Source organism: Austrofundulus limnaeus, unplaced genomic scaffold (assembly GCF_001266775.1).
Source record: "Austrofundulus limnaeus strain Quisiro unplaced genomic scaffold, Austrofundulus_limnaeus-1.0 Scaffold973, whole genome shotgun sequence".
NCBI classification, from domain to species: Eukaryota; Metazoa; Chordata; class Actinopteri; order Cyprinodontiformes; family Rivulidae; genus Austrofundulus; species Austrofundulus limnaeus.
In genome coordinates this window covers 130596-131752 of record NW_013953375.1, presented here as the reverse complement: position 1 = coordinate 131752, position 1157 = coordinate 130596, and the positions used below count along the sequence as shown (strand labels likewise).

At 44.6% G+C, this 1157-nt stretch overlaps 1 protein-coding gene across 1 annotated transcript in view; it reads left to right on the top strand.

Moving 5' to 3' along the window:
- The first annotated feature begins 96 nt into the window (after positions 1-96).
- The window catches only part of zmiz2 (zinc finger, MIZ-type containing 2), a 69487-nt gene continuing 68426 nt past the window's right edge, over positions 97-1157 (top strand). The window contains exon 1 of the mRNA XM_014029917.1: positions 97-586. Within this exon, the coding sequence (XP_013885371.1) occupies positions 540-586 (47 nt within the window). The 5' untranslated portion in view covers positions 97-539. The remainder of the gene's footprint in view (positions 587-1157) is intronic.

Below are 1157 nucleotides of genomic sequence, written 5' to 3'. Positions count from 1 at the left end.
ATATATATATATAGTTGTAAAGGCTTCTTGAGTTACCAGCCCCACTTCTTCGGGTGTTGTTAAATGACATGTGAACGCACCGATGTGGGAGTTCCGAGGTTTTATCGTTCCTCGAACGCAGCACAGCTCCTGTGGTTTAAGCTAAGCTAACAGGACTGAAATACAAACCCGCTTCATTGTCGGGCAGCTGAAACACTCCAGGTGAGTTCACGGAGGCTCGTTTCAGTGTCCCCGCTTCAGGTGTTCGGTCAGCCGGTTCTGCTCACGTTTCTGCTCCGGTGGAAACACATAGGAGCTGTTAAAGAACTTAACACCGACCAAGAAGGCTTCGGTTAGCCGAGGGAGGCAGCCAGCGGCGGGTTAAAGCCCCTCCACGGCTCCGTCTCCTCTGATGGCTCTAACTTAACGGAGAACGTCTGCTTTCAAGCCGAATCGGACCGCGGTGTGAACCAGTATATTTAGTCCGAACCGGACCCTGAATCCTGAACCGGACCGTATCGTCAGCCCGAACCGGACTGGATCAGCTGTCGCTTCTTCACATGCGCTGGTTTTCTGTCTGCGGTTCTGGACCCAGCAGCCCGGTTCGGTAGGTGAAAGAAAACCTCAGATATTTTAGTGATGGATAACACTTACTGACGCGCACGCGCTCACGCGCACAGACTGTGATGAAATGCTTTGTTCTGCTGCGTGTTTCTGTTGATCTCTGTAAGAAGATGACTTTAAATTAATGATTAAAAATAAAATAAAAAAGATAGAGGCAGCTCTGTGCTGGAACACAACACTGATGTTGTGAAACACAAGACAAAATATATGCTGCCTTTAAAAAATGAGTGAAGGATTGCAGTAGAATAACTGGAAAATGATAAAATACGGATGGATTTAAAATTAAACAGTTGATCGTAGAATAATCTTTAACACTTGAAGTCATCATTAACTGGAAACGCAGGTGAGTCTTTGGCTGGTACCTGTACATTTACNATAATCTGACCTGGTCTGGAATTACTAAGAACACATTCAATGAAACACGATGGAGCAGAAAGTACATTTCCTTTTTAACAGAGGTTATTCTGTGACAATATACACTCTAAAAATGAAATGTTGGATTTACATAACCATGTTATGTGACCCCGTTCCACTTAACTGAGTTGAGTAAATTC